General features: G+C 50.6%; 1 protein-coding gene across 1 annotated transcript in view; it reads right to left on the reverse strand.

Moving 5' to 3' along the window:
• The window catches only part of FNTB (farnesyltransferase, CAAX box, beta), a 92368-nt gene that overhangs the window by 18240 nt on the left and 46226 nt on the right, over positions 1-27902 (reverse strand). The window contains exons 4-9 of the mRNA XM_062181381.1: positions 25856-25947; positions 14463-14609; positions 14277-14360; positions 11725-11811; positions 7125-7254; positions 4076-4208 (exon numbers count right to left, since the gene is read on the reverse strand). Coding sequence (XP_062037365.1) covers positions 4076-4208; positions 7125-7254; positions 11725-11811; positions 14277-14360; positions 14463-14609; positions 25856-25947 — 673 coding nt within the window. The remainder of the gene's footprint in view (positions 1-4075; positions 4209-7124; positions 7255-11724; positions 11812-14276; positions 14361-14462; positions 14610-25855; positions 25948-27902) is intronic.

Raw genomic sequence — 27902 nt, forward strand, 5'->3', positions numbered from 1 at the left:
CATCTTGCATTTCAAAGGTTCCTTTCATCTAAGAAATCCAAAGTCTTTCCAAACCATAGCTGACAGGTGCAGCCACACACGGCTCAGTTTCAAAGGTAGACAGGAAAAGGCCTGGTACTTCCCAGACATCACACACAAGCACTCGTAACCATCAGTCCCAGCAGAGACTCACAGCTCCACAAAACCAAAACACCACTGATCCGGTCAGCATTTGATATTTCTAAGCCATTAATAATAATCCTTTTTTTTTTTTTTTCCACTCAGATACTACCTAAAGTGGAAAGCAGGTAGGGACAGAGAGACAGCTGGTCGCCTGGACTCCTGTGCTGCGCTGCACTGGGCCTTTTTGTATTTTGAGTTGGGAACATTGTCATTGGCTTTTAGCAACGTATTTGTTCATTAACAATAAAATAATGCATAAGGAAAAAATACAGTACAGAGGATATAGAAAACTGGAAGAGGAATCTCTGCCTGTCTTCTACCCCCTCCCAAAGGCACCTGGTGTCACAGGAGCCTTGTGCATGTGCACACACAATGCTCTGGGCCTGACCTTTCACCCTTCACGTTGTGTCCTGGATAGTTTTTCTTATCAGCCACTGCATATAGCTGCTGTTTGAAGAGACCAGAATCAGTTTAACCCCTAACCTTCTGATGGGCATTTAAGTCATTTGCTATTAAAATGATGCCTCAGGGGCCAGTGCTGTGGCATAGTGGGTAAAGCTACTGCCAGCATCCTATACATGCGCCTGTTCGAGTCCGGGCTCCTCCACTTCCGATCCAGCTCTCTGCTGTGGCCTGGGAAAGCAGTAGAAGATGGCCCAAATCCTTGGGCCCCTGCACCCACATGGGAGACCTGGAAGAAGCTCCTGGCTTCTGGCTTTGGATCAGCACAGCTCCAACCATTGTGGCCAATTGGGGAGTGAACCAGTGGATGGAAGGACCCCCCCGCCCCCGCCCTGTGAAACTGTGACTTTCAAATAAATAAATCTTAAAAAAAAAAAAGAAAACTATGCCTCAGTGAACAGCTCTGCAGGTAAACCCCTGACAGAGCACTTGCCAGGTTCAAAGTGTAAGTGCCTTTATCATTAAATAGATGTCTCCAAACTGACGCCCAGCAAATTGACATCCCCACCAACTACGAAAGCACCTGCTGTCTCAGACACAGAAAATCAATTGTTAGGTCTCTACCAATCTGACAGTAAAGAACCAGTGTCCCAGTATTGCATTTCTTTAACTATGAGTGAGCTGAACAACTTCTCATCCACTTAGCAGCCACCTGTCATGGTTAAGAGCAGGGCTGAGGGCAGCCGGTCTGGATCCACACAGCCCTTGTAGGTGACAATCAGTGCTTATAAAGGAAGCCACTAGATGGGGATAATGAAAGCATTTCTTGGGTTGTTTTGAGGATCGAATGAGAAAATACAAGGGTTCTTCAAAAAGTTCGTGGAGAAACAAATTGGAAGTTTCTTTTGGTACAAGGATTTTTGAGGGGCTGGTGTTGCGGAGCAGTGGGCTAAGTCACGCTTCTGACGTGGCCTCCCACTTCAGGGTGCCGCTCTGAGCCCTGGACACTCTGCTTCCCGGCCGGGTTCCTGCCAGCGTACTTTGGAAGGCAGCGGATGATGGCTCAGGTATCCGGGCCCCTGTGACTCAGGCGGGAGACCTGGATGGAGTCGCGGGGTACTGGCTTCAGCCTGGCCCATCTGGGGAGTGAACCAGTGGATGGAAGATCTCTCTCTCTCTCTCTGATTCTCCTTATCACTTTGCCTTTAGCTGAGTAATTCTGAAACTCATGAATACTGTTTTCATAATATGCATTTTTTCATGAGCTTTCTGAAAATCTCTGGTATCTGTGAAATACTGGGCGCAGCCTCCAGCCTCGGAGAGACTCTGCAAGTCCCAGCTGCCAGTGGGGCAGCAGTGGTCCTGGAAAAGGTGCTGACACCACAGCTCTTTTTCTGGGAATGTTCACATCCTTTGCTTGTTTTTCAGTTGGGTTGTACTTCCATTTCTTATTGATTCGTATTTTTTTTCCCCGAATTAAATAGCCCTTCATCTGTTCTGACAGTATTTTTCCCATCTTGTTTTTAGAGTTAATTTCTTTAGCAAAATAACTTTTTCCTTATGCAAGAAATGCACATCAACTTTAGAAAATGCAAAAAAAGAAAATAAACATCACCTGTAATTTCATATCCCAGGTACTGTGTGTTTTTTCTTTGAAGCCAACTCTTCGTCAAAAATCATATCAAACACAAAGTGCTTTGTAACCTGTCTATAGCAGAAATATTTTTTCTACGCTGCATTTGACCCCCAGGGTCAGCAGTTTGTTATCCACTCAAAACACTTCCCTTCTTCCCAGACCCCTATCTATTCCAGGCCCAAGGAACTCACTGTGTCTCAGGAGGGGCGACCCTGAGGCCCAGCGTGGTGACCAAGTCTCCGGCACCTGTGCTGCAGGACAGGAAGTGCCCGCCAGCGCCCCCCGGAAGACTCTGGAAGCTGGCACTCCCGACACGGCGCTCCCCAGATTTCCCGGCACTACAGAATGACCGCATCGCATTCCTGCCCGAGGCAGGTTGGTAAAAGACTGACCGTGGTCCCTGTGCTTGACCTCCCCAGTTCTAAATAAGGAGACTGCGAAAACGCTAGGGTATTTCTATTCGGAAGCGCTCCTTTTGGGGGAATTCCTGATTTTCCTACTAAAGGTTGAGCCACTGACTGTGCAGGCTCCAGCATCGGGGGGACTTCATGCTGAATGCCCTGAGTGGCCCCAGCGGGGAAGCCAGGGCAGACACAGACAGGTGTCACGAAATAAACTAGAGATCACGGGTCAAAAAAACCCAAACAACACAAGAAACAGTGTGGGGAGACAGCTAATGAAAATCACATTTTGCATGGGCAATTAACTCCCTGAGTCCCAAGAAAGGCTTCCCAAGAGACGCCCTGCAGAGAACAGACCGGCAACCAGCAGCGCAGCCAGGACGTCCCCTCTCCACTGAGCCCAGCTCAGGGCCAACGCGGCCTCCCGCAGAGTAAATGAGGAAGCAGCAGGCCTGAGGTTTGATGAGCCAGTGTCCCCAGGGTGTGTGCTTGCTGTCTACTCTTGTTTCTATGGGGATGAGAAAACCCACGTGCCTTTCTCCACTCCAGTGGTGCGAGTGGATCAGACTTGCCTTTCGGTTACTCAGTGAATTTACGATGTTTCTGTTGGTGACAACCATGCAGCCAGCTAGACATGGTGGGTCCTGTCCCTTCTCCCCTGTATACAGTTGCCTTTCTCGTCCCCACGGCGACCACCACATGCACTGTGTGGGTTTTCAGCTCTGACGTGACCAGGCACAGCTCAGTGCTGGAAAATGGTGGCTTCACACCCAGGTGAGGTGGCAGTCTCCATGGGGCCTGGGACGGGGGCAGACTGCTCCCTCCAGATACCAGGAAGTCAGCACCAGCCTCCTCCTAGAGTTCAAAGGCAGCTCATCCAGCCACCGCCAGTCTAAAGCAGCAACGAACAACCCTTAAACCCCTGGAGGCCAGCGCCGCGGCTCACTAGGCTAATCCTTCGCCTGCGGCACCGGCATACCGGGTTCTAGTCCCAGTCGGGGCGCCGGATTCTGTCCCGGTTGCCCCTCTTCCAGGCCAGCTCTCTGCTATGGCCCGAGAAGGCAGTGGAGGATGGTCCAAGTGCTTGGGCCCTGCACCCGCATGGGAGACCAGGAGAAGCACCTGGCTCCTGCCTTCGATCAGCATGGTGCGCCGGCCGCAGCGCGCTGGCCGCAGCGACCATTGGAGGGTGAACCAACGGCAAAGGAAGACCTTTCTCTCTGTCTCTCTCTCTCTCTCTCACTGTCTACTCTGCCTGTCAAAAATAAAATAAAATAAAATAAATTAAAAAGCAAAAAACAAAAACCCCTGGAACCAAATCCTATTTGGCATATGCAGGGGGTTTTCAGACCAGGGGCTCCAAGCCAGGACAGACTCGAGCTCACTGCAACCTCTCTTGAGAAGCTCTCTGGCCGCTGGCTAGGTTACAACAGAGGGAAACCGCGTGCCCCGGCTCCTGGCTCCCCAGGCTCACCTTGAGTGTGCAGCGCGCGGTGCAGTAGGGGCAGGAGGCCCGCCTGCCAGAAGGAGTAGCAGCCGTCCACCAGCTTGTTGCAGCGGCCCTGGAATCCCCCTTCGAATCGCATCTGCCGGCTCGTCACCCATTGCTGAGAACGACACGGAGGGGAGAGGCAGTGGGGGATGAGCAGAGGGCCCCTCCAGAGGCCTGCGTGGGGGAAGGAGGGAGGGCTTCAGCTCCCTGGGACTTCTCCCTTTCCTCCCCTCTGAGCGACAGCTCCTGGGAGCAGCATTAAGCTCACCCTTTCCAGACAACTGCTCTTTGCTGGGTTCCAACTCAGTGCAGGCACACTGAGGTCACACTGGCATGTAACCTATAGAAGTCCCTTCATACACACACCTCAGAGGCAGGTGTTTTACACGGTTGGCGCTGGAAGGCTGCTGCCTGTGATGCCGGCATCCCACATGGGGGCCAGTTCAAATCCTGGCTTCTCCTCTTCCGATCCAGCTCCCTCCTAATATGCCTGGGAAAGCAGTGCAAGATGGCCCAAGTGCTTGGGCCCCTGCACCCACCTAGGAGACTTGGAAGAAGCTGCTGGTTCCTGGCTTAGGTCTGGCCCAGCCCGAGCTGTTGTGGCCAATTGGAGGGTGAACCAGCAGATGGAAGACCTCTCTCTCTCTCTCTCTCTCTAACTCTGCCTTTCAAATAAATAAATCTTAAACAACAAAAAACCGCCTTTTGGAACAGTCTTAGCCACACAAATACTTGTGTTCCTGACTCATGGGAGACCTGGATGGAGGTCCAGGCTCCTGGCTTCAGCCTGGCCCAGCTCCAGCTGTTGCAGGCATTTGGGCCTGGAGTGAATGAGCAGATGCGCGCATCTCCACTCCCCACTTTCAAAATAAAATGAAAATAAAAACAAATTTAAACACCTTAAATAGGAAATGTAAGGCACGGCTACCAGTAGCTCATTTCTCATCACTCTCTACTTGGAGACGTTCATTAAAAGCAGATAATGGAATTCTGGGAAGATCTGGCACCTAAGGAAATTCACTCCAGGCCTCTCTGCAAGTCGCTAGCTGGACTGCAAAAGAAGCCACTTGTCCTGATCACTAGGTGACCACTGCCCACACTGGCCCTGCTTCTCCCAGGGGGACCTGGTTGGCTGATCCAAGCAAAAATTTTTTTTTGCTTTGAAGTTGCAAAATGGCTCTGGGTGTCAGTCAGTGGTCACATGTGATACCGCCATTCTTCGCTCGTCTCCTAGCTTCTAAACACTCTCTACTGCTAACATCATGGGTTTGGCTCCTAGCAACGACAGCAGTGGCTGGCTGAGCAGACAGGACGTCTCACCCCCTCCTCCTCAGGTCGGGGCAGGGTTCACACATCTAGAATATTGTCATTGTGACTAAAGTCCTTAATTCTGCCTGGGGGATTGGATTTTTAGGTTTCATCTCATTTGGATCAGATTTTTCAATGTCTGAGAAGGGCGGGCATCCAGCACCGTGGTAAAGACCCCCAGGCATGGCCACATCCTGCACTGTGCCTAGATCGGAGTCCTGGCTCTGCCTCTGACTCCTTTCCTGGGAGGCAGCAGGTGACGGATGGCTCAAGTAGCTACGTCCCTCCTCCCCACACGGAGACAGAGTTCCTGCCTCCTGGATTCAGCCTCATCTACCCTGGCTGCGGTGGCCATTTGGGGAGTAGCCAGTGAATGGAAGATCTCTCTCAGCCTTTCAAATAAAAAAAGTTTTTTTTTTTTTTTAAGATTTATTTATTTATTTGAAAGGCAAAGTTACAGAGAGGCAGAGGCACAGAGAGAGGTCTTCCATCCAATGGTTCACTCCCCAGTTGGCTGCAATGGCTGGAGCTGTGCCGATCTGAAGCCAGGAGCCAGGAGCTTCCTCCGGGTCTCCCACGTGGTTGCAGGGGCCCAAGCACTTGGGCCATCTTCCACTGCTTTCCCAGGCCATAGCAGAGAGCTGGATTGGAAGTGCAGCAGCTGGGTCTTGAACCGGCACCCATATGGGATGCCTGCACTGCAGGCAGCAGCTTTACCTGCTATGCCACAGCACCGGCCCGTGGACTTAAGACTTTATCATACGTTTTATTCTTTTTTTATATATATATTTAGTTTTTTGTAGCAGTTTTTTGTAGTGTAACTTTTACTTTCAAATAGAAAAAAAAAGTTTTAAGTCCAGTGCACAAAGCTGGGGATTTTGGTGTGCAACGCCAAGCCTTCCAGAACCTTCAAGATGACGGTGAGAGCAAAACACTGCTGGTGATACTCCCACAGGTGATAACAGGCGCTCACGCAGCATCCCACAGTGGCAGGCGGACATGTGAAGTCAGGAGGAGGAGGTGAACGCCAGCTGCAGTTGACTTGCCTGGGGGCCGTGGTCTGGGGGGGTACATGCTCCCCAGAAGACCCAACGGGGAATGCTTTCTCCTGGGTGGCTGTGTGTGCATTCGCACACTAGACCTCCATGGATCACTCAGCCATAACTCAGACTCCCTGCAGCTGACTGCTTCCCAAGTTCATTCTGGTTCCTGGCCAGACATAAATGCTCGGGCCACCTTCTCAATGCAATTCCCCAGCTCTGTCTAGAGAACTCATTAAGCATAGGTACTGAATGTTCACAGAGCGTGGTGGGGGATAAAAGCTTGGCTTCAAAATGCTCCAAGTCTCTTCCTCTAACTTTTTCTTGCAGGAGATCATTTCTAAGATGCTTGATAACTTCCAACTCTGAGACGGCAGTGAGTGAGTGACAGCATGTGGAGGGTTCTCCAGATCATTCCAGATGTCTGAGGGACTCAAGACGACCCTGGGGCTGGCTGAACATGCCATGTGGAAAGTGCTAAGCCAGAAGATACAGTGAGACTGAGGGCAGCTGCTCCTCCTTCCGCAGTCTCAGAACAGCGCTGAGAGCTCCAACAGGTGCGGCTGAGGGGTTCAAGGCTGGCAATGAGCCCTTCCGAGGGCTGCGGCCTGCCCGACGTCTCAGTGCAGTCGCACACCGGAGACCTGCGGCCTAGGGCGGGGGACAGCTCAACAAGGACTCACCAACAGGCTCTTCAAGTTCAAGGAGCGTTCTCTCTTGAGGATCATCAGCGCAGCCAGGCCACAGAAAGTGTAGCCGCCGTGGGCTTCCATTCCTGGCACCCCACCGATCCCGCCTTCCCAGTTCTGACACCTGAGAAGAGACAGGGAAATGCAGAGGCTGTGGGCAGTGAGCAGACGCACATGGTGCAGGACCATCCCAGGTGGCAGAGGGGTTAAGACGTCGACTGCCACAACAGTGAAGGGAACAATGCTGACCCACTGTTAACTCTGGGATTGCCCTTTTCCTAAAAAACAAGAGAGAGAGAGAGAGAGACAGACAGACAGACAGACAGAGGCTGGCGCTGTGGCGTAGCAGGAAAAGCCACCGCCTGTGGTGCCGGCATCCCATGTGGGTGCGGTTCGAGACCCAGCTGCTCCACTTCTGATCCAGCTCTCTGCTGTGGCCTGGGAAAGCAGTAGAAGATGGCCCACGTCCTTGGGCCCCTGCACCCACATGGCAGATCTGGAAGAAGCTCCTGACCGGCGCAGCTCTGGCTGTTGCGGCCAAATGGGGAGTGAACCAGCAGGTGGAAGCGGGGTCTCTCTCTCTCTCTCTCTGCCTCTCCTTCTCTCTGTGTAACTCTGACTTTCAAATAAATAATAGGTCTTTAAAAAAAAAAAGAGAAAAACCCTATTTATTTAGAAACAATCTGTTTATGTAAGAAACTTACAAATTACTACTTTTGCATGATAACAGATTAAAATTAAAATGGAAAATTACTCCCAATTCTCATTGGTTTTAAGTACAAGTCTTATGGGTGGAATTTTTTGTTTTCAAAAAGTTTCCATGTTGAACATAAATACTTTTATAACTGCTCAAAAATAAATTTTATTTTTAAAAAATATAATCTTCTATACAAAGTATAAATTTATTATTATTTTTTAAAGATTTATTTTATTTATTTGAAAGAGTCACAGAGTGAGGTAGAGACAGAAAGAGAGTGAACTAGTGAATGGAAGATCAATCAATCTATATGCCTTTCAAATTAAAAAAATTTAAAAAATCAACACAAGCATTAAATAAAAAATGTACGGAAGAATAAACAATGAAAAGCAAGTCTGCTGCCCTCTCTGGCCCCCTAGTGCCCTCTTACCGGACACGATCACGCTATTTCTGTGCGTCAGTCTACACACACACACACACACACAAACACAAACTCCATTTCCCTCCCTTTGTCTTTACAGAGGTGGGAGCGCATGTGACACACTGTCCTGCACCTGGCCTTCTTCACTCAGTGAATTCTGTGGGAGTTGTCTTCTAACTGAACACAAGAGGACTGAGCACCAGAGCCCAGGAAAATGAGAAGTAAAGGAATTGAAAAAGGCATGCCGACAAGGGGCAGAGAATGGGACGGGGTATGAGCAGACAGGAAGTCACACAGTTCTGAATGCTCCGAAAGAGGAAGAAGTGGCCGACTTGGCAGGAGAAACCTCCCCTCAAGGAATAGGGGACAGGACAACAAAAAGTGAGGTGACTGGCTCCGTGAACGGCTGGCAGGTCCCATTCCGCCTTGTAAAAGTGGAGTTTTTTTTTTTTTTTTTTTTTTTTTTTGACAGGCAGAGTGGACAGTGAGAGAGAGAGACAGAAAGGTCTTCCTTTACCATTGGTTCACCCCCCAATGGCCACCGCGGCCAGTGCGCTGCGGCCGGCACACCGTGCTGATCCGAAGGCAGGAGCCAGGTGCTTCTCCTGGTCTCCCATGGGGTGCAGGGCCCAAGCACTTGGGCCATCCTCCACTGCACTCCCTGGCCACAGCAGAGAGCTGGCCTGGAAGAGGGGCAACCGGGACAGGATCGGTGCCCCAACCGGGACTAGAACCCGGTGTGCCGGCGCCGCAGGCTGAGGATTAGCCTATTGAGCCGTGACGCCGGCCAGTGGAGTGGCTCTGAACCAAATCGACTGGTTGCAAATTCACAAGAGAACTGGGGAGACCGCCAGGTCCCCTTTTCAAAGGAAGCCGAAGAGGAGAGGCTGCAGGGATCCGAACCCCTGGACATCCGACAGAGCTAAGAACAGGCAGGGGCACCGTACTGCACAGGCAGTAAGGGGGAGCCTACAGTTTGAACACCAACACCCAACTCTACGCCCCTACTAGCATTTCCCAAAGCTGCTGCCAGCTTCACACCCCAAGCAAGAGTCTGCAAGATTCCTCTCTAAGGAAACTGATGAGCCCAAGACAGAAACCCTGCAGATACCGACACGTGAGCTCCTGGCTTCGGATCAGCACAGCTCCGGCCGTTGTGGCCATCTGCGGAGTGAACCAGCAGATGGAAGACCTCTCTCTCTGCCTCTCTGTAACTCTGACTTTCAAATAAATAAATATTTAAAAAAAAAAAAAAAAGAAAGAAAATGGAGGGGAAGAACTGACCAAAGAACGCTATAATAAAGGTATAAAGGTTCTAAGTACTAAAGTACTCCCCCCCCATCAGAGGTGGCCACGGAGCACACGGCACAGTGAATGGATGCACCCGTGTTGTCGCCAAGCTTCCAAAGAGCAGGGATAAAGATTCCCAGTGCCTCTGCAGGGGGGTGTGGGTCGGAACGAGAGAGAAAAGCGGCACCAGCATGCGGGCACGCACACACACACGGCACCAGCGGGCAGCATGGCCCAGTGGTTACAGCCACAGGCACGTCCACTTGATTTCCATGAACTTCAGCTTCATGTAAAACCAACTATCGCATCATTTGACATTTAAGGAAACTATGACAGGGAGAAGTTAAATAACCTGCCCGAGGCACGATGCTAGCAGTACATAGGAAAACCGGGATTCAAACCCAAACATGCAGATTTTCACGTCAAGTGCCTTAAAAAAAAAATTTAAAAATCCCCCTGCAAAGAGCAGCTATGCACACCGTACAAAATACAGAAAACAGCTTCCCGAGGCCTCAGCAGACTCCCTGGCTTTTTTTTTTTTTTCTTTCTGGTTCACCCAGAGTTGATGCAGCGAGTCGGGGTTCGGGGAAGGGCAGCTCATACGTTAGCAAAAGGTCAAGCATGCTTCTGGTAGGAACAGTCAGGCTGCCGGACTTAGGGAGGAATCCGGACACAGCAAAGGGGAAAAGGAAAACAGAGACGTCTCCGTGTTTAAATTCAGTTCAAGTTTCTGCCTGAACCACTCACACGCTGGGCAAACGGAAAACAGCTTTTACCCAAAGCTGATCTGAGAGAGCTGAGCCACCGTCCACCGCAGGGCGCACGGGGCGCAGTCTGAGAGCTCCCCGGGCTGACTGCCTGCTGACACTAAACTGTCAACGCCCTGCCCGGCAACCTAACAGAACCCAGTCTGCACAGCCTCGCGCTGCCACGGCTGGGACGCAACCCAGAACTCACTCAGTGCGCGAAGACTCGGGACAGCGTGCCAGGCCAACGCCACGGCACTCGGGTGTTGGAATGACCAGCCAAGGATTTTAAGCAGATTCTATAATTGCATATTATAGAAGACAAATATAATGAGTGAATAAAAAGATGGGAAATCTCAGCTTAAAAACAGAAAAAAAAATTTATATATATATATATATAAAGAACCAAACTTCAGCAGTGCTTACTCTTGAGTTCTAAATGACAGTGACCTTGCCATTGAGTGCTACGTGGTCCTCGATGAATGTTGGCTATTATGATTATCAGCCTTGTTCACACCAGCACCAGGAGGTAACAGAGCAATGCTTGCAAAATTCATGAGGAATATAGTTTATGACCATCTCCAACTCAGAAACCCCTAACAAAATAAACTATCAACCGGGCATGATATCGGAACAAAGATACAAGTCACAGCATGGGAATGATCAAGTGAAACAAAACAAAAACATTCAGGAGCTTCCGCAAAGCAGAGAAACGCAGTGAACCTCATGCTGACAGGAGACAGCACAGTCCGTCCAAGGCTGAGCAGGAGAGAAGAGGAGTCTGGGAGGGGTGACTCAACACACACGAGCACACACGCACACACACGCACACACACACACACACTAGCAGAGATTACCTGAAGTGTTTGCATGAAGTGCAATATTAAAGCTCTGGTGGAGAATTTGGGAATGAATTCATGATATATACATTAACGCCAGGAAAATAGTTACACAGGGGCTGGCACCGTGGCTTAGCGGGTTAAGCTGCCACCTGCAGCGCTGGCATCCCATATGGGTGCCAGTTCAAGCCTAATGGTCTGGGAAGGTAGTGGAGGATGGCCCAAGTGCTTGGACCCCTGCACCCAAGTGGGTGACCCAGATGGAATTCCTGGCTTCAGCCTGGCCCAGCCCTGGCTGTTGGGGGGGGTTTGGGAAGTAAACAAGCAGATGGATGAATTCTCTCTCTCTCTTTCTCTCTCTCTTGCTATACCTTTCAAGTAGATGAAAATAAACAAATGAATAAACTTTAAACAAAAACTACTATAGGACATTACCGTCTGGGGAAAATATGTAAGTATTTTTCAAATGCACAATCATACCATCTCAACACATCTCTTATAACTTTATATTCTCTTCCAGTCCTTTTTCATTTTTTTTCCCCAAGGAACATCCTGGCGTCCAGCTCTCCAAGAGGCTGGGAAAATGCCCAGCTTTGCTCACCTTGCTATCCACTCAGCTGTGCCCTCGAACAGGTCTGGGGTGATGATGTTGGTGAGCGAGGCCACCGAGGCGGCACAGTACGCGCTCCTGCAAAAAAAAAAGAAACAGGAAAAGGTGTCACCCCTGGGGGAGGCGGCGACATGAGGCTCCAGGAACCTCGCTCTGCCTTGTGAGCCGGACTCCCCTCCCGTCCTCTCTCCTGGGACACGGTCAGAGGTCTCCTGGGTCTCCAGCTGGATAGAGCTGCTCACGGCACGGCTGCACAGAAAGAACACGGCACTCTATTCTCCCCACACCCACAGGGCCACATCTACAGCACAGGAAATGACAGCCACGTCAACTCACTGGCTCCTCTCCGACACGCCTGCCGTGGCTCCCACAATTCCACGCTGTCACTCAGCTACTTTGGCTGTGCTCGCTCATTCAGACGCCAGGGCTGTCTCAGGCCCAGGGTTCCCGACTTTAGGCCCTTCAATTCCTGAGGCATTCAAGGCTAACTTTACTTTTTCTGCAAGGGACACAGTGCAAAGTATTCCACTGAACTCTAACTGGCCGCTTAGACCAAACCAGAACCTTAGATGTAAGGGAGCCCACTCAGATACATTCCCTAAACCTTTCGCGGGAGAGGAGCTTTGATTTTAAGCTCCCCATGAGTATGTGTACACACACACACACACACCCCTTCAAAGCAAAGAGGAGGTGGTGGCACAGGTGCTCACTGTCGTCAACACTCTGCCCCACAGAGCTGCTTGGAGCTCCTCTGGGGTCCCCCTTTGGACAGGGGTCTTGCCCCTGGATGTGCTGGCCTTACACCTAGCTTAGGAAAAACCACACGGGGAAGACTTCAAGGGTGCTCGAATGTACAAAACTTTTCTTTGGAAATGATTTAAGTCGGATCACGAAGCCCGTTCCTGGAGAGGGCGCTCACGCGCCCTTCACATCTGTGCAACCCCTCCTCCACCAGATGCAATGACTTAGCCATAACTCTACGTGCACCCTGCTCTGCTTCCCGTTCTCAGACGCCTGCTGTTTACGAATTCGTACGAGTGAGTAGAAAGTCTGTGAAGCAAAAACCACTTACATCGTATGTGAGTGAGACTCTGTATGGAGTCTCTAATTCTATCATGAAATTTACTTTCCTTTTATACATAAATCATTAAAAAATAATTTTTTCCTAAAAAAGGAGCATGACTTTTTTTTTGAGTATTATCCTATGTGATTTGGGGTAATGCTTGCCATCCCACCCTTCCAGCCCTGACTCATCTGGGACGGACTTTGCTGCAGGTCTCCTGCTGTCACGAACATGCCCACGGCCTGCCTTTTCTCCCCCACCACACTCACCCCACCCCCGCCCCGGACCCCCGGCGATCTTTTCAAATACCCAGCATGGGAGAGTCAAACACTACTGCCTCCAATTCTGTGCACAAATCCTTTTTCTAAGGGCTCCTAAGGAACATGGGTCTGGTTTCTACCATATTCAGTATGGACATAACACAGAGGTCCCCCAAAGAAATCTGTGGAAGCTGCAAGCATTACTGTCCTACCCGTGTTTTTATCAGCCCTGCTCACACCAGCCAAAGGCACAGCGGAGGCTCGGCCACACAGCAGGCATCAGGGATGTGGGAGAGCCACCTGTGCCAATGCCAAATGTCACTGTGTACCGTGAACTGACTGCAAACGTCTGATCTAATTTCTTTCAGCCCATGAGACTTCCAACCAGTCTCAAGCCTGTGTGCTCTTGAATCCTAATGCAAACCTGGAGGCGGGAAAGTGGCCTGCAACGTAGTTTGCGTCTCATAGTTGGAAGAGAGGTGGCACAGCACCAATGGTCCCGGGTCTCAGGCTGAGGTGGGGAGGGAACAGAATGTAGCTTTGTCATGCGGTTTCCCTCCAACCATCGCCCTTCTCAACTCTGTCCCCCGCTGTCCACCCTCACTGCCGTCACCCAAATCCAAACCATTCCACAGCTCCCTGGATCCACCTGCTAACCGATCTCCCTGCCTCCGTCTCTGAAGCCAGAGGGCATTCTCTAGAACATGACGATCCACTCACTGCAACCAGAGAGCGCCTGACAAAATGCAGATCACAACCCTCTCTCTCTTCTAAAAACCCTTCAGGTCACGGGGCCTCCCCAGCTATGTGGTTCCCAGTATGTGGTCTCCTTGTTCCCCCTACCAAAATAAACTTATCTGTTAATTCCACTTTCTATGAACGTTTTTAACAGCACGTGTATTTACCGAGTCCTTACTGCGCTTCTCTCTTCTTTCCTATCCCAGAGGGAGGATTCCATCACATCACACGGTGATCATGTTATACAGAATGTCACTGTATACCCAACAAATGTTTGAAAACAAAAGCATACGATTCTGGTGTCATATCTTGATGACGTGTAAGAAGTCAAGGGACGATGACCCTGCGGACAGCTGTATCGCATCCACTGTGGCTGTGACACTGGGTAGCTGGCACGTCACCCAAGCTGTCACTCTGTGAGACAAAGCAGCAGGTGAGCGCTAGACCCGATGGGTGCGGCAGCCTGAGAAAACCCCACTCACCTCACGTCCACTTCCCCTCCCACGTGCATCAGGAAGGAGCCGTCGGGCTGTTTCAGGGAGTACAGATACTGCAGCAGCTTCTCTCTGCGGAGCAAAGGGGAGACAGGTGGGAGGAGGCTGCGGTCAGTGTGGGGGCAGCAGGTGGGGCGCCCTCCTGGTTTCCGTGAGCGCTGCCTCTGGCTGTACCTGTTGATGACGTCGTAGGCCTCCTCGGTGCCAATGATGCAGAGTGCGTTGACGGCTGCGTACGTGGGGGCCAGGTGTGGGTACTGCCCAGGGCCCCCTCCAAAGCCGCCCTCTGGGCTCTGACACAGCTCCAGGAACCGACACACGCTACAGGGACAGCCAGAAGGGGAAACAAAGTCAGACAGCATTCGTCTCAAAACAAGCTTGCCAGTGACCCTCTCTCCCTCCAAAGGAAAAGCCCTCTCCTCCCACGTGCTGCATAGAACCCCCCCACAGGGGGCTTAACTCCCTACCCAGCTATCATCAGTTCTATACGCCCTCGATCTGAGTTTTTAAAGATTATTAATTTGAGAAGCAGAGTTACAGACTGGGAGGAGGGAGAGGGAGAGGGAGAGGGGTCTTCCATCTGCTGCTTCCATCTACGGCCAGAGGTGGGCCGATCTGAAGCCAGGAGCCTGGAGTTTCTTCCAGGTCTCCCATGTGGGTGCAGGAACCCAAACCCTTGGGCCATCTTCCACTACCTTCCTAGGTGCATTAGCAGGGAGCTGGATCAGAAGTGGAGCAGCCAGGGCTTAAACCAGTGCCCATATGGGATGCTGGTGCCACAGGCACAGACTTAACCTACTGTGCCACAGTGCCAGCTTCCCCCGCCCCAATCTGAGTTTTAAAATTATTAATTGGGGCCGGCTTTGTGGTGCAGTGGGTTAAAGCCCTGGCCTGAAGCGCCGGCATCCCATATGGGCGCTGGTTCTAGTCCCGGCTGCTCCTCTTCTGACCCAGCACTCTGCTGGGAAAGCAGTGGAAGATGGCCCAAGTCCTTGGGCCCCTGCACCCATCTGGGAGACCTGGAAGAAGCTCCTGGCTCCTGGCTTTGGATCAGCGCAGCTCTGGCTGTTGCAGCCATCTGGGGAGTGAACTAGCGGATAGAAGACCACCCCCCCCCTCTGTAACTCTTTCAAATAAATAAAATAAATCTAAAAACAAAAAACAACAACAAAAACAAAGAAATACCTAATTTAAAAAATAAATAAATAAAATTATTAATTTATTTGAGAGGCAGACAGACAGACAGAGCTCCTATTCAGTGGGCTTACAATGACTGGGGGCCAGAGCGGGGAGCCACAAATTCGATCCAGGTCTCACCCCAGTCGTTGGGCAGGAACCAACCACTTGAGCTACCTCTTCTGCCTCCTGGGTAACGTTAGGAGGAAGCCGGAGTCAGGAGCCAGAGTTGGAGATGGGACCCAGGTATGGATATGGGAGGTGAGCATCTTAGCCCCTGGGTCCAACACGCACCCCCAAGTCTTGTAATCAAAACTAGGGGCACACAGCGGTGTCTCAGAAAGTCCTCAGGAAGAGGGAATTAAAAGTTAGGTTTATTTTGATGAAAAAAAATTTTTTTGAAATCCATGTATAGATATTTTTTAACACCCATTCTTCATGAAGTTTTTGTAGGAAGTTTTGTTTTCCTCACATGGTTGGGAAGAAACAAAGCTTCCACAGATGTGACATAAGAGCCTCGTGGGCTGCTTGGCCAAACCCTTCCTGTTCTCACTCCCCTGCGACCCTGCACCTGCGCCATCAGCCTCCTCCTTGCCTCTGGGGACCTCCTGCTGCTTCCCACACTGACCACCGAGGCCTACCACGAGTACCCCTCGGCCCAGTGAGACACGAGCTCCTGACCTAGGCTGTGTCCATGGTTAGGAGGATGAAGGAGAGGTGGGCTTCCACCACGAGGAGCAGCACGCTTGCACGGGGCACGGCTGAGTCGCAACACGAGGAGGCACCCAGGCTACGGGTCCCTGGAGAATTTCTCACACTAACCACAGGACACTAAAGTTCCCTTCAAGAGGAAAACTGGTACTTTGTTTTTTTTTTGATTCACTTATTTAAATGGCAGAGTGCCACAGAGAGAGGGAGAGACAGAGAGGTCTTCCATCCACTAGTTCACTCCCTAGATGGCTGCAATAGCCAGGTCTGGGCCAGACTGGAGCTAGAAGCTCCATCTGGGTCTCCAATGTGAGTGGCAGGGGCTCAGAGACTTGGGTCACCTTTCGCCACCTTTTGGGGCACACTGGCAGGAAGCTGGGTTGGAAGTGGAGCTGCCGGGGCACAAACTGGCACTTCGATCTGGGATGCAGGCGTTGCAAGCAGCAGTTTAACCCACTGTGCCACAACGCTGGGCCCAGGAATCTCTTTATTGAGGGATCACCTCTAAGCATGGCATCAGGTTACCCGAAAGCTAGATGAGGTCCTTCAGAAATGTTCTTGGAAGATGCAACTTAAAGATAAGTTCGTTTTGGAACAACAAAATGTTGAAATCTAGGCACACAGGGTGTCTTTAAAAAAAATTGTGGGAAATAGATATCACAAAAACACCCTGCATGGATTTCAACATTTTTCTGCACCAAAATAAACTTATCTTTTGCTTCCATTTCTTAATTCTGACTTTGAAAAGCCCCCTTGTGTACCTCCTGACATTCGGCAGAACGGCGTGGTCCGGGGAGCCGGCACCAGGTGGCCACCCCAGCCTGGCGGGGCCCCAGCGGGACACAGCCCCAGTGCCATGGACTGGAACGAGCCGAGCTGCAGGTCTGCTCAGGGGACCTCCTTCCCTGGCCTCCTTCGTCTCACTTCTTATCTAAGCTACCAGAGGGACCACAGAGTCCCTGTTAATCTCCATGAAGGCACAAGTTCATTACTGCCCCCCCCCCCTTCCTTATTTGATGACTTCTGATTTCAGACCTTCCCTGTGTGGGCAGGGGCTCCACAGACAATGTGGCTCACTTGCTGCTTTGAGTCCTGAAACCTTCGCAAGTTATAAATGATACACACTTGGGGCCGGCACTGTGGTGCAATAGGTTAATCCTTCGCCTGCAGCGCCAGCATACCATATGGGTGCTGGTTCTAGTCCTGGCTGCTCCTCTTCCCATCCCACTCTCTGCTATGGCCTGGGAAAGCAGTAGAAGATGGCCCAGGTCCTATGGCCCCTTCACCTGCGTGGGAGACCTGGAAGAAGCTCCTGGCTCCTGGTTTCAGATCGGCGCAGCTCCGGCTGTTGGGGCCAATTGGGGAGTGAACCAGCAGATGGAAGACTTCTCTCTCTGTCCCTCCCTCTCACTGTCTGTAACTCTACCTCTCAAATAAATAAATCTTTTTTAAAAAAATGATACACTCACTTGCATTGACACATCAAATTTATGTGAATCACCAGGATTGAAATCAAACCTGATCAGAGAAGGAAGAGAACTCTGTGGCACATTAAAAAAAAACTTTTTATTCAAAAAAATTTTCTTTATTTATTTCCATGTTATTTGAGAGAGAGAGAGAGAGAGAGAGAGAGAGAGAGGTCTTCCATCCACTGGTTCACTTTCCAAATGCCTGCAACCATCAGCGCTGAGTTGGGCCAACGTTAGGAACCTGGAACTCGGCGCAGGTCTCCCTCGGGGTGGCCGGTTTGCAACTACCTGAGCCATCACCTGCTGCCTGCTGGGGTGCGTGATGGTAGGAACTGGACTGGAAGCAGAGCTGTCACTTGAACCCAGGCTCTCTGATATGGGACATGGGCACTCCAAAGACATTTTAACTGCTGCATCAAATGTCTAATCCCGTAGCGCACTTTTAACAGCAATTAATTTTCCCAGAGCGATTTTGTTCCTAGCATATTTTCCAAATCAGCATCGATTCTTGTGCCATTTCTCAGAAACAAACAGCTAATAAACTCATGTCCTGACACAGGCTGGCTGTTCTAGCACATAAACTTTCTGTTCCACACAAGCAGAAGGTTTTAGCTGATATGAAACTCAAGGGCACATTCTAACAAGAAGAGAGGTACCTACTTATCCATTCCCTTCCCCAGCTCCTAAGACAGAACTGTGCCGAACCCAACACTCTTGACCCTGCAGCCTGAAGTCTGGAGTGAACGAGATCTGAATGTACCAGACACCTTGCTACCATGCCCCACGCCAACCTCCTGCAGCTGACATGCTGTGTCTGTCTTTGGAGGACCAGGGGGTGGGGCGTCCCCTGGACCTCACATACTTCCAACTTACAGAACATTCTGGTCCCAGGGCTTTCCAACTTGTGCCCTCAGGAACTGGCAAATTGACCGTGAAACTGTCAGCTGTCATTAGCAGACTTCATAACAAATCCAAAGACCAGAAAGTTAACGGCACTTCTACTTATCAAAGGGGGGGGGGGGGGGAGACACTTGTCTTTGAGACCAGAAACTCACCAGGGAATGAAAACTGACAAGCAGGAAACATGTAAACCCTGACACAGGTCATGCACTAGGTGGAAAAACCTGTACCCACAAAACCATCCGTTTAGACAGACTATGACTACAAGATGCAGTACGTCAATTTTAAGGTCAGCAAGGCATTCTATTCTAGGTTAGGTGACAATTACTGACAAAGTGGCCAAACATGTTCTAGATCAGGGACCATCAAACTCACAGCGTGTGTGTCGCAATCACTGGAGAGGGGAAGAAGAACAGAGACCCAGGCCTGCAGAGGCAGCGAGCCCACCCTCTGTGTCTTTACCAAATTCCTGGGTGATGTGGACACGTACAAAGGTTGACAGTCATCAGTCTTTGTTGTATAGTTAGAATCGCATGGGGGAAAGTCTGAGTAAAAAAACCAACAGCCAGGCCACACCTAACGCCAATGAAATCAGAATCACTGAGGGTGGGACCCAGAGGGAGGTGTTTGGTTTTTTTTTTTAAGAACTTTATTCAAAAGACAGAGATATAGAGAGAGGTAGAGTCAGAGGGAGAGAGGTCTTCTGTTCCGCAGGCTCACTCCCCAACGGCCAGAGCTGAGCTGATCCAAAGCCAGGAGCCAGGAGCTTCCTCCAGGTCTCCCACGTGGGTGCAGGGACCCAAAGACTTGGGCCATCTTCTACTGCTTTCCCAGGCCATAGCAGAGAGCTGGGTCAGAAGAGGAGCAGCTGGGACTAGAACTGGCGCCCATATGGGATGCCGGCGCTGCCAGCTGGGGCTTTAACCCACTGTGCCACAGCGCTGGCCCTGAGGGACGTATTTTTTTAAACTCCTTGTTATGAGCCCAATGTTCAGCCACGTATCAGTGCTTCTCCAATTTAGACACGCATGGAAATTACCAGGGGGCCTTGTGAAACTGCGGCTGCAACTCAGCAGAGATGGGCCCACGATTCTGCAGGTGGACCACAATGCTGCCGATCTGAGGGCCACACTTCGGGCAGGAACGAGATAGAGCCGCACCGTCCAACAGGTAGCCGCCAGCCACGTGAGGCTGCTTCAGTTTTATAATTTAAATGAATTAAAATTTAGAAGCCAGTTCCCCAGTCACAAAAGTTACATTCCCAGGGCTCAACAGACACACAGGCCTAGTGGCTCTCATACTGGAGCGAACGAATACGGAACATTTCCATTATCACAGGAAGCTCTACTGGACAGCACGACGCCGTCATTTAACTACTGAAGGAGTACCTCATACTTGTGAGAGGGACGTTCAAAGCAAGAGCGTAAGCAACGTATTGCCAGCCGTGGGGGCAGGTGAGCTGGACGTCCAGGTGGTGGTGGACGGAGCTAATGTGGTTCACGCTGCACACCACTGTCCACAACCCAGATAGAGCACTCAAAAGCACATACAGTAAATAAGCTCCCAGTACAAGATGAGCGGGCCAGTCAGTTGGAAGCCAGTACGAACAGAACACATGAAACAGGTGCAGGTGGCAAGTAATACATTTAGGGATGGCAAGAGCTGGGGACGGGGTAAAGCATACAAAGGTACTACAGAAGGTTAATGGGAAAATGGAATTTAGAGGTAAGCGGACTTTGGTGCAAAAAAAAAACAAATCTGAAATCCATACATAGTTTTTTCATAACATGCATCTCCCAAGAACTTTTGTTAGAATCCTCACATATGGATTTCAACCCTTGTTTGTGTGTGTGTAGCAAAACAAACTCAATCTTTTAATTTCATTTTCCATCAATATTTTGAAGCACCTCCATATAAATACAAGATGGGAAAAGACTAAGAACACAGCAGAAAATGAACCAGAAATAGGGCCCACCCGTTGTGAACAATGAAGACAAAAAAATAAAGTTTTTTGGGACAGGTATTCGGTATAGCAATTGTCACTCGGGACACCAGCGCCACATATCAGAGTGCTGGGGTTCAAGTCCCGGCTCCACTCCTGATTCCCGCTTCCCGCTAACGCACACCTTGGGAGGCAGCAGGCGATGGCTCAAGTAGTTGGGTCCCTGCCTTCTACATGGAGACCCAGAGTTGAGTTCCTGGTTTCTGGCTTTGGCCTGGCCCAGCCCCAGCTGTTGCTGGTAATTGTGGAATGAACTGGTGGATGGAAGATAGATCTCTCTCCCTCTCCCTCTCTCTCTGCCTTTCAAATAAACAAGGACAATAAATACATAAATATTTTTAAAGTGCTTGTTAAGAGCACCCTCCACTCAGCATCAGTCAGAACAGCATCTGGCTGTAGCCTCCATTTCCGAACTCAAAGTGATTTCAGATCAGAGGTGTAAAAATGGCTAAATAGAAAAATGTACTCACAGGCTTACTGTTATAGACAAGGACAGGGAGGAAGCTACCCAGCAAACTACTTCAAGTATACCAAGGGAAATTAGTTACACAAGAAGAATGTAACAGACGGACGGACAGGTTCCCACAGACAGACTGAAGGCCTAGGATGAGTCAGAAAGCTCAGAGCTCTGGAAACAGTGACAGGTCTCCCTGTGCAGAACAGCTTAGGAGAGCACATCCGAGGCGCGCCAGCCAGCCGGCCGGGGTCAGGGCCCAGGACTGCTTCCCGCCGCAGGCTGTGAAACCACTCCAGCTGACACCACAGACAGGCAACACCTGCCCAGCTGGAGTGAACAGGTCAAGGACAGGCGGGGTCTTTGGTTGATGGACTCCAGGAGGCCAGGAGGTTCGTCAGGCTAACGTGGCCAACTCCTCCTCCAACACGGGCAATCCTCTGCCCACCTGCTCTTGGGGAAAGGCAGCTGAGGGAAACACTGACTTTTAGAGCCCGGTTTCTCGCTGCAGCGCTACCGACACTTTGGGCTGGATCAGTCGACGGCAGGGACTGCCCTGCAGGGGACATGGAGCAGCATCCCTGGCTATACCCACTAGGCCAGAGATGCAAGCAAAACAAAACCAAGACACCCAAAAGACCAATAACTACATACGGTGTCCTCATTAAAAGGAGACACAGAAATTCTATTTTATTTAAAAATTAAAAGGAAAAACCACTTAAAGGCTTATGCAAAAGACAAGCTACTAAGAATATTTTATTATTGTTATCTGAAGGGGAGAGAGAGAGAGAGAGAGAGAGAGAAAGAGAGAGAGAAACAGGGAAAGAGACAGAGAGAGATCTTCCAAGCACTGGTTCACTTCCCAAATGCTCAACAGCTGGGGCTGGGCCAGGCCGAAGCAGGAGCCAGATCTCAATCCAGGCGTCCCACATGGGTGGCAGGGACTCGGGCCATCGCTGCTGCCTCTCAGGAAGCTGGAGTAGGAAGCAAAGAGGGGCCTCAAACCCAGGCACTATGATGTGGGGTGCAGGTATCCCAAGCAGCATCGTTCCTACTGCACGACCCCTCTGCCCCTACTAACAACCCTTGGAAAGGGAAATTTAAAAAAAAAAGAAACTTTGAAATACCAAAATTTGAATTGATATTTGGAAAAATTCTATAGGCTGAAAAGTCCTAAAACAGTTTTCAAGTGAAAGTAACTCTTAGCGAATTTAAAAGCACCGGTCTCCCTGTGATTTTCGTTTTGTTCTGTTTCATTAGAGCAGCTTTCAGTGCTATTCTCACTAGAGGATACTTCCCGAGGGTGCTAAAAGTCATTAAGCAAAGCAAAGGTATTTAGTCTGGTTCCAAGATATTAATTTACTCTATGCATATGCACACATAAATTTGCTTTTATGATCCTATAAGCAAGGCGAGCTAAATCCCTACCTATGCATAAATTATTCTTGGAGAAAGGTCTGTTACCGGCAGTAAAAATCCAGCTTTGGTCAGCAGTCACAGAGGCTGACAAAAGTGATTCTGTCCACTAGAGGGAACCCAGCCTATCACACTTTTCCCTAAACAAATAGCACAACCGTGAACAGAACAGGAAAGAGGCGGTGTGGGTGGCGCACGCTAACTGGGGCAAGGGGGGAAAGAACAGGACAGGGAAATAAACCCCAGGGCTACACGTTCTGCCTCTAGGTCACCTGAATGTCTGCATGAAGGGAAACCCAGTGACCACATTTCAAAGCATTTCTCTTCCCTATGCAAAATAAAAGGCAGTATCCTATTTCAGGTACTCAAAACAAACAAACAAACAAAAAAAACCCACCAGATCTTTACAGAAGTCATTAACCTTGCTCTGTATCTCACTAAAAATATTTTAAAAATATTTTACTTCCTTGTAGGTCAGAGCTACTAGGCTCTGTTCATGACAAATCGCAAAACAAAACAGAGTACAATACTGGAAAGTCTAAGTAACTCTTTAAAGGCTCATTAAGTCAAGGCTCAGAAGAACCACAGGGAAAGCTTTGAAGGCAGCTGTTAGTAGAAATTTTAGAAGGTGCAAGTAAGCTTAAAAAAATAAAAATTTAAAAATCCTCTTTATGGGCTGACGCTGTGGCACCGTGGATAAAGCCGCCCCCTGCGGTGCCAGCATCCCATATGGGCGCGGGTTTGAGTCCCAGCTGCTTCACTTCTGATCCAGCTCTCTGCTATGGCCTGGGAAAGCAGTAGAAGATGGCCCAAGTCCTTGGGCCCCTGCACCCGCGTGGCAGACCAGGAAGAAGCTCCTGGCTCCTGGCTTTGGATTGGCCCAGCTCCGGCCGGTACAGCCATTTGGGGAGTGAACCAGCAAATGGAAGACCTCTCTCTCTCTCTCTCTCTGTGTAACTCTGACTTTCAAAAATAAATAAAAAATAAAAATTTTAAAAATTATCTTTAAACTCACCATTTAGATATAATTACTACCATGTATATATGTATTCTCCTGGCTTTTTCTTCACATAGAATCATCTATAATTTTAATCTATAAAAGTTAGATCTCTTAAACTATTTTCAATAATACATATATTTATATACAAATATGCACATTTACATGCAAAATTACATTTCAAAATTTTTTACTGACTGCAAAGTATTTCACTGTATGTACTTACATAGGCTTTAAATAAATTTTTTTACTAATTTAGGTATTTGGAAGGCAGAGAGACAGGAAAAAAACACAGATATATTCCATCTGCTGGATTATTCTTCCAAATGACTCCAACAGCCAGGGCTGGATCAGGCTGAAACCAGGAGCCAGGAGCTCGGTCTGGTTCTCCTGCAGGGGTGCTGGGGACTAGTACCTGGGCCTCCTAGGGTGCACGGTCTGGTCCTCCTGCAGGGGTGGTGGGGACTGGTACCTGGGCCTCCTAGGGTGCACGGTCTGGTCCTCCTGCAGGGGTGGTGGGGACTGGTACCTGGGCCTCCTAGGGTGCACGGTCTGGTTCTCCTGCAGGGGTGGTGGGGACTGGTACCTGGGCTTCCTAGGGTGCACGGTCTGGTCCTCCTGCAGGGGTGGTGGGGACTGGTACCTGGGCCTCCTAGGGTGCACGGTCTGGTCCTCCTGCAGGGGTGGTGGGGACTGGTACCTGGGCCTCCTAGGGTGCACGGTCTGGTCCTCCTGCAGGGGTGGTGGGGACTGGTACCTGGGCCTCCTAGGGTGCACGTTCTGGTCCTCCTGCAGGGGTGGTGGGGACTGGTACCTGGGCCTCCTAGGGTGCACGGTCTGGTCCTCCTGTAGGGGTGGTGGGGACTGGTACCTGGGCCTCCTAGGGTGCACGGTCTGGTCCTCCTGCAGGGGTGGTGGGGACTAGTACCTGGGCCTCCTAGGGTGCACGGTCTGGTCCTCCTGCAGGGGTGGTGGGGACTAGTACCTGGGCCTCCTAGGGTGCACGTTCTGGTCCTCCTGCAGGGGTGGTGGGGACTAGTACCTGAGCCTCCTAGGGTGCACGTTAGCTGGAATCAGAAGCAGAGTCAGGACCCACGGTCTCCCCTGCTGGGCGCCTGGACTTTACAGAGTCCTCCATCTCCTCTCTCCTCTCTCACATCCAACGTCCCCATTTTCCTAGCGTACATCCTGAGTGTGGTGGGAGGAGGCTCCCCAGACAACCCCCAACCTCTGACTGGTATTTCAAAAACACATGGGCCTTTATGTTGACAATTAAATTCCTGTTCCTGCAGAAACTGTGTCCAACTCTACTTCCAGTGCTGGAAGCAACTGGGCGGGCAGCAGCACCGCAAGGATGAAAACACTGCAGGATTTACCCTCTCTTTGCAAAAAAAAAAAAAAAAAAAAAAAAAAAAAAAACTCTGCATGGGTTTCACATTTTTTTGCACCAACACCAACACAGCTTTTGATTCCATTTTCCACGAACTTTCTGAAGGACCCCTGGATCACAAGGGTCAATGGTCTAATTCTTCATTATCTTTCCCATCGCATTCATCACAAGACACCCTGCCCAGGAAGGCAAGAATGAGAGGTTATTGTTAAGACAGAATGAATGAGACAATGTGCGGGTCTGTCTTCTGACCTGACAATGTGACTGAGGCAGGGGCACTGTGGCCAGGGAGGGGCACTGCCTCGTGCCCACGCATCCTGGCACAGCCTCCTCCTTGTACTGCGTGCAGAAAAACCAACCTGGCTCAGGACCCTCCTGTGCCAGAGCCCTCGCCCCCCGGCAGTGAGGAACTTGAGCTCGCTCGCTCTCGGGGGGTGGTCTCTGGGATCCAGTTCCTAGCTGCCCTTTCCCACTCCCAGGACGGGACTAGGGTTCGGTCCTTCTTCTCCGAGACAGAAACCATGTGGGCCTAGGAAACCATCCGCACAGGCAGCTCGGGAGCAGGCTCAGCTGCTTGGGTCTCTCTGATCATAAACCAGAGGCCTGAGCACGCTGCCAGTCACGGCGTTTGTCCACGCAGCCAGGCCCCTCCAGGACCATGCGGCTCCTCCGGGCACATCTTGGGAGGTGTTTATGGAAGGCGGAGACAGGTCTGCTCCCTGGGCTGGCACCCACTTGCCCCGAGAAGCTATCCAAATACACGGTGTGCTTTCTGGCAAAGTCGTGGATGAAGACAGACAGCCAAGAGCAGAAAGAAAAGGCCACAGAAGGAACCAGAACCCTCTCGGGAGTTCAAAGTCTTGTTCTACACACCCGCCCACAACAGGGCTTCTAACTGGAGGAGTTTCAGGAAGTTGTTGGAGGTCAAGCAAAGGGCAAGGGTTGCTTGGGAGCACTCATTCAGCACAAATAACAGAAACAGGAGAACCCCAAGTCCTAAATGCAAGTTCAGAGAACACCCCCAGGTCCCCCCCTACCCCCAAAGCCACACTCACTCTGTAGCCACTATCTGGGGGATGGGTTCATCCAGTAGCTCCAAGCTGTGCAGGATCCAATAGCAGAGCCAAGGGCGGCTGGCATCCAGACACTGTGAGAGAGGGATGGAGAACACACACCCCTTATTCAGAACCATTCCCAGACACCGCGGACAAGGCCACATCCGTCTCACTCCTGGCAGCCCGGCAAGGGGGGGTGGGGGACAGCACCCTTGCTTCAACGTCCATCAGTGCAGGAAGGACTTCGCCCTGTGGCCCTAGCCAGGGGCTGAAATGACCATGTATGAGAAAAGGACCATGGGATAAAAACCCCTGCTATTGGGGCTGGTGCTGTGGTGTAGTAGGTAAAGCCGCCATCTGCAGTGCCGGCATCCCATATGGATGCCGGTTCAAGTCCCGGCTGCTCCACTTCTGATCCAGCTCTCTGCTATGGCCTGGGAAAGCAGTAGAAGATGGCCCAAGTCTTGGGCCCCTGCACCCGCATGGAAGACCCAGAAGAAGCTCCTGGCTCCTGGCTTTGGATCGGCATAGCTCCCGCTGTTGCGGCCAATTGGGGAGTGAACCAGCAGATGGAAGACCTCTCTCTGCCTCTCCTCACTCTGTGTAACTCAGACTTTCAAATGAATCAACAAATCTTCAAAAAAAAGAAAACCTTGACCTTGAACCCCGTGGGTCCTTCGCAGGCGAGGACTTCTTCCACACCAGGAAGTTAAGGGCTGCTGCTTTCTGTTTTCTATTATGTATCTCAAGGGGGTAGATAATCTCAGGAAGGGATTTCCTGGATTAACTCAATATCTACTAAGTATCTCCTTGTGCCAAGCTCCGTGGACATGACCATGAATGAAACGTGGCTCCCTTGTTGAGGTGCCTGGGACACAGAAAAGCATGTGGTTATCTGTAGGAGAAGCAGGCATCAGACAGACACCCAAACATGAGTTATCTCACGTCTTTCTGAAACAAGCCAGAACATAAAATACGCACTGCATACAAGGGTATTTCGAAAAGGTCGTGGAAAATGGAATTTAAAAAATAAGTTTATTCTCGTGCAAAAAATTTTAAATCAACACAAGCTGTTTCATAGTATGCATTTTCCATGAACTTTTTGAAGACCCTGCATATACCTGGATAAATAAATCCTACTATGGGCGGAAATGGAATCTTTTTTTTTTTTTTTTTTTTTGGACAGGCAGAGTTAGACAGTGAGAGAGAGACAGAAAGGTCGAAAGGTCTTCCCTCCATTGGTTCACCCCCCAAATGACAGCTACGGCTGGCGCGCTGCGCTGATCCAAAGCCAGGAGCCAGGTGCTTGCTTCCCCTTGGTCTCCCATGCGGGTGCAGGGCCCAAGCACTTGGGCCATCCTCCACTGCACTCCCGGGCCACAGCAGAGAGCTGGACTGGAAGAGGAGCAACAGGGACAGAATCCGGTGCCCCAACCGGGACTAGAACCCAGGGTGCCGGCACCACAGGCGGAGGATTAGCCTAGTGAGCCACAGCACCAGCCGGAAACAGAATCTTGAGGAAACATCACTAATTCTGCCTTGGGGAGCTAGGACAGGTTTCCAAAGGTGACAGGCGAACAGAGCTGAAAGCTAATGCAAGCCATCAGTGGTGACTAAACATCCGAGGCCAGACAGGGCAGGCAGCAGTACTGTTCCGGCTTTACAGATTAAAACTATGTAAATGATGGCCGGCGCCACGGCTCACTAGGCTAATCCTCCGCCTTGCGGCGCCGGCACACCGGGTTCTAGTCCCGGTCGGGGCACCGGATTCTGTCCCGGTTGCCCCTCTTCCAGGCCAGCTCTCTGCTGTGGCCAGGGAGTGCAGTGGAGGATGTCCCAAGAGCTTGGGCCCTGCACCCCATGGGAGACCAGGAGAAGCACCTGGCTCCTGCCATCGGATCAGCGCGGTGCGCTGGCCGCAGCGCGCCAACCGCGGCGGCCATTGGAGGGTGAACCAACGGCAAAGGAAGACCTTTCTCTCTGTCTCTCTCTCTCTCACTGTCCACTCTGCCTGTCAAAAAAAAAAAAAATATGTAAATGAGATCCA

This window comes from Lepus europaeus, chromosome 22 (genome assembly GCF_033115175.1).
Source record: "Lepus europaeus isolate LE1 chromosome 22, mLepTim1.pri, whole genome shotgun sequence".
NCBI lineage: Eukaryota > Metazoa > Chordata > Mammalia > Lagomorpha > Leporidae > Lepus > Lepus europaeus.